The sequence below is a fragment of the Emiliania huxleyi genome, assembly GCF_000372725.1.
Source record: "Emiliania huxleyi CCMP1516 chromosome Unknown EMIHUscaffold_1757, whole genome shotgun sequence".
Classification (NCBI taxonomy): Eukaryota; Haptophyta; order Isochrysidales; family Noelaerhabdaceae; genus Emiliania; species Emiliania huxleyi.
This window is the reverse complement of record NW_005200827.1, coordinates 5,305-6,804: the sequence shown is the minus strand read 5'-3', so window position 1 is coordinate 6,804 and position 1,500 is coordinate 5,305. Positions and strand designations below refer to the sequence as shown.

At 56.3% G+C, this 1,500-nt stretch overlaps 1 protein-coding gene across 1 annotated transcript; it reads right to left on the bottom strand.

Moving 5' to 3' along the window:
* Positions 1 to 999: 999 nt before the first annotated feature.
* On the bottom strand, positions 1,000 to 1,500 carry EMIHUDRAFT_78156 (hypothetical protein; the record flags this gene model as incomplete). Its single annotated transcript, XM_005783882.1, has 1 exon — positions 1,000 to 1,500. A coding segment is annotated over one exon (501 nt), but the record flags the coding sequence as incomplete, so codon positions are not given.

The following is a 1,500-nucleotide window of genomic DNA, read 5'->3' as shown; positions in this document are numbered from 1 at the left end:
AGGTATTTCCAGGTATACGGGGGTTCCAGGTATACCCGCAAAATACCGGGGTATTTTGCCGAGAGTTGGCTGATTTTGGGCCCAAACCAGCCTCAGAGCCCGTGAATTGATGATTTCCGCGGAGTTTCCTCGGGAAACTAGAGAGGAAACGAGAGGGTGCTGTAGAGAAACACAGAAAGGAAACGAGACGGGGTGAGCGACTGCACTCCAAGTGCTCCAAGTGCGAGGAAACATGGGTACAGCCTAACCTTCCTCCCTCCCTGTAAAGTAAGTGACGAGTCCTTCCTTCCCCTAACACCGCATGTCCCCAACCCTGCTGATTGTGAGAGAGATATTTTTGAAGACCAACAAGAAATCACGACTCTCACAGCTGTTAGAGAGAGAAGATTCTTTCTCTCTTCCAGCTGTTAAGGAGCTTTCTTCTGATTGTGTTAATCCCAGTGTGATCGGCAACGCGATGGCGGCAAGGCCTCTCTGCGCGCCCGCCCTCGCCACGCCGAAGACCAACCGACGTCGGACCGCGGTGAGACCGCGCCGCCCCCCGCGCCCGCCCGCGCCCGCAGCGTGAACACATACGCGCGTCCCTCGCCGCACGGAAACATACGCGCCAGCCGCGCAGCAGCCTCACATGCAGCGCCGACCGCATGCTCGCGCCCTGGGCCGCCGACGACCCGGTCGGGCGGGCTGCGCGGCCGCCGTACACCATCAGGCAGGCGCGCGACCACCCGCAGCACGCCGCAGCCCACCGCGCAGCCCTGCCAGCCAAGCCTGCGCCTCCCAGCTGCACAAACAGGGCGCAAAACAGAGCACAGCGCACAGCACACACCGGCGGCGCGCGCGCAGCACACACAGACGCGCGCGCGACCGCAGCACGCACACGTACACAGCACGCGCGCGTCGCACGCCAGCGCAGCGCCGCACACAGAGCACACTTGCCCACATCAGCAGCAGCCAGCCTGCCACAATCCTCATCTCACACACGCGCGCACACACTCCCCCCTACCGGCGCACGCATTGGGCGTCGCCGAGAGCTCCCAAAGCTGACTTGTGTGGCTGCTTGTGTACACCGAATGAAGCTAAAGCTAATCCTAATTGCATGTGTAAACTATCCGTAATTGTTTCTAATAGACCACGGTGACCTGCCCCTAGACGACCTTTAGGAGGTACATGTGCATCAAGAATTTCTTTCATGCTGTGACCAATACCCCAGTTTGTACGGTACATATCTCCCGGATAGATAAACACAACTGCCATCACTAAATGGTGGTGAGCAATATCTGTTAACCACATTGATTGAGTTTGAGGGTGGAAACCACCTAGGAAAGTTAAAATTGCTGTACCAGCTCCATCACTTGTACCAAAAATATGCTGTGCTGTATGTGGGTTTTCAGCATATAATTCCTCATTCACCATAAATAAAGGTCTTAAACCTTCTGGGTGAGGTAATGTAGACGTAAAGTCATACTCACGAATATGATGACCCCGTGATTCTGGAATTGC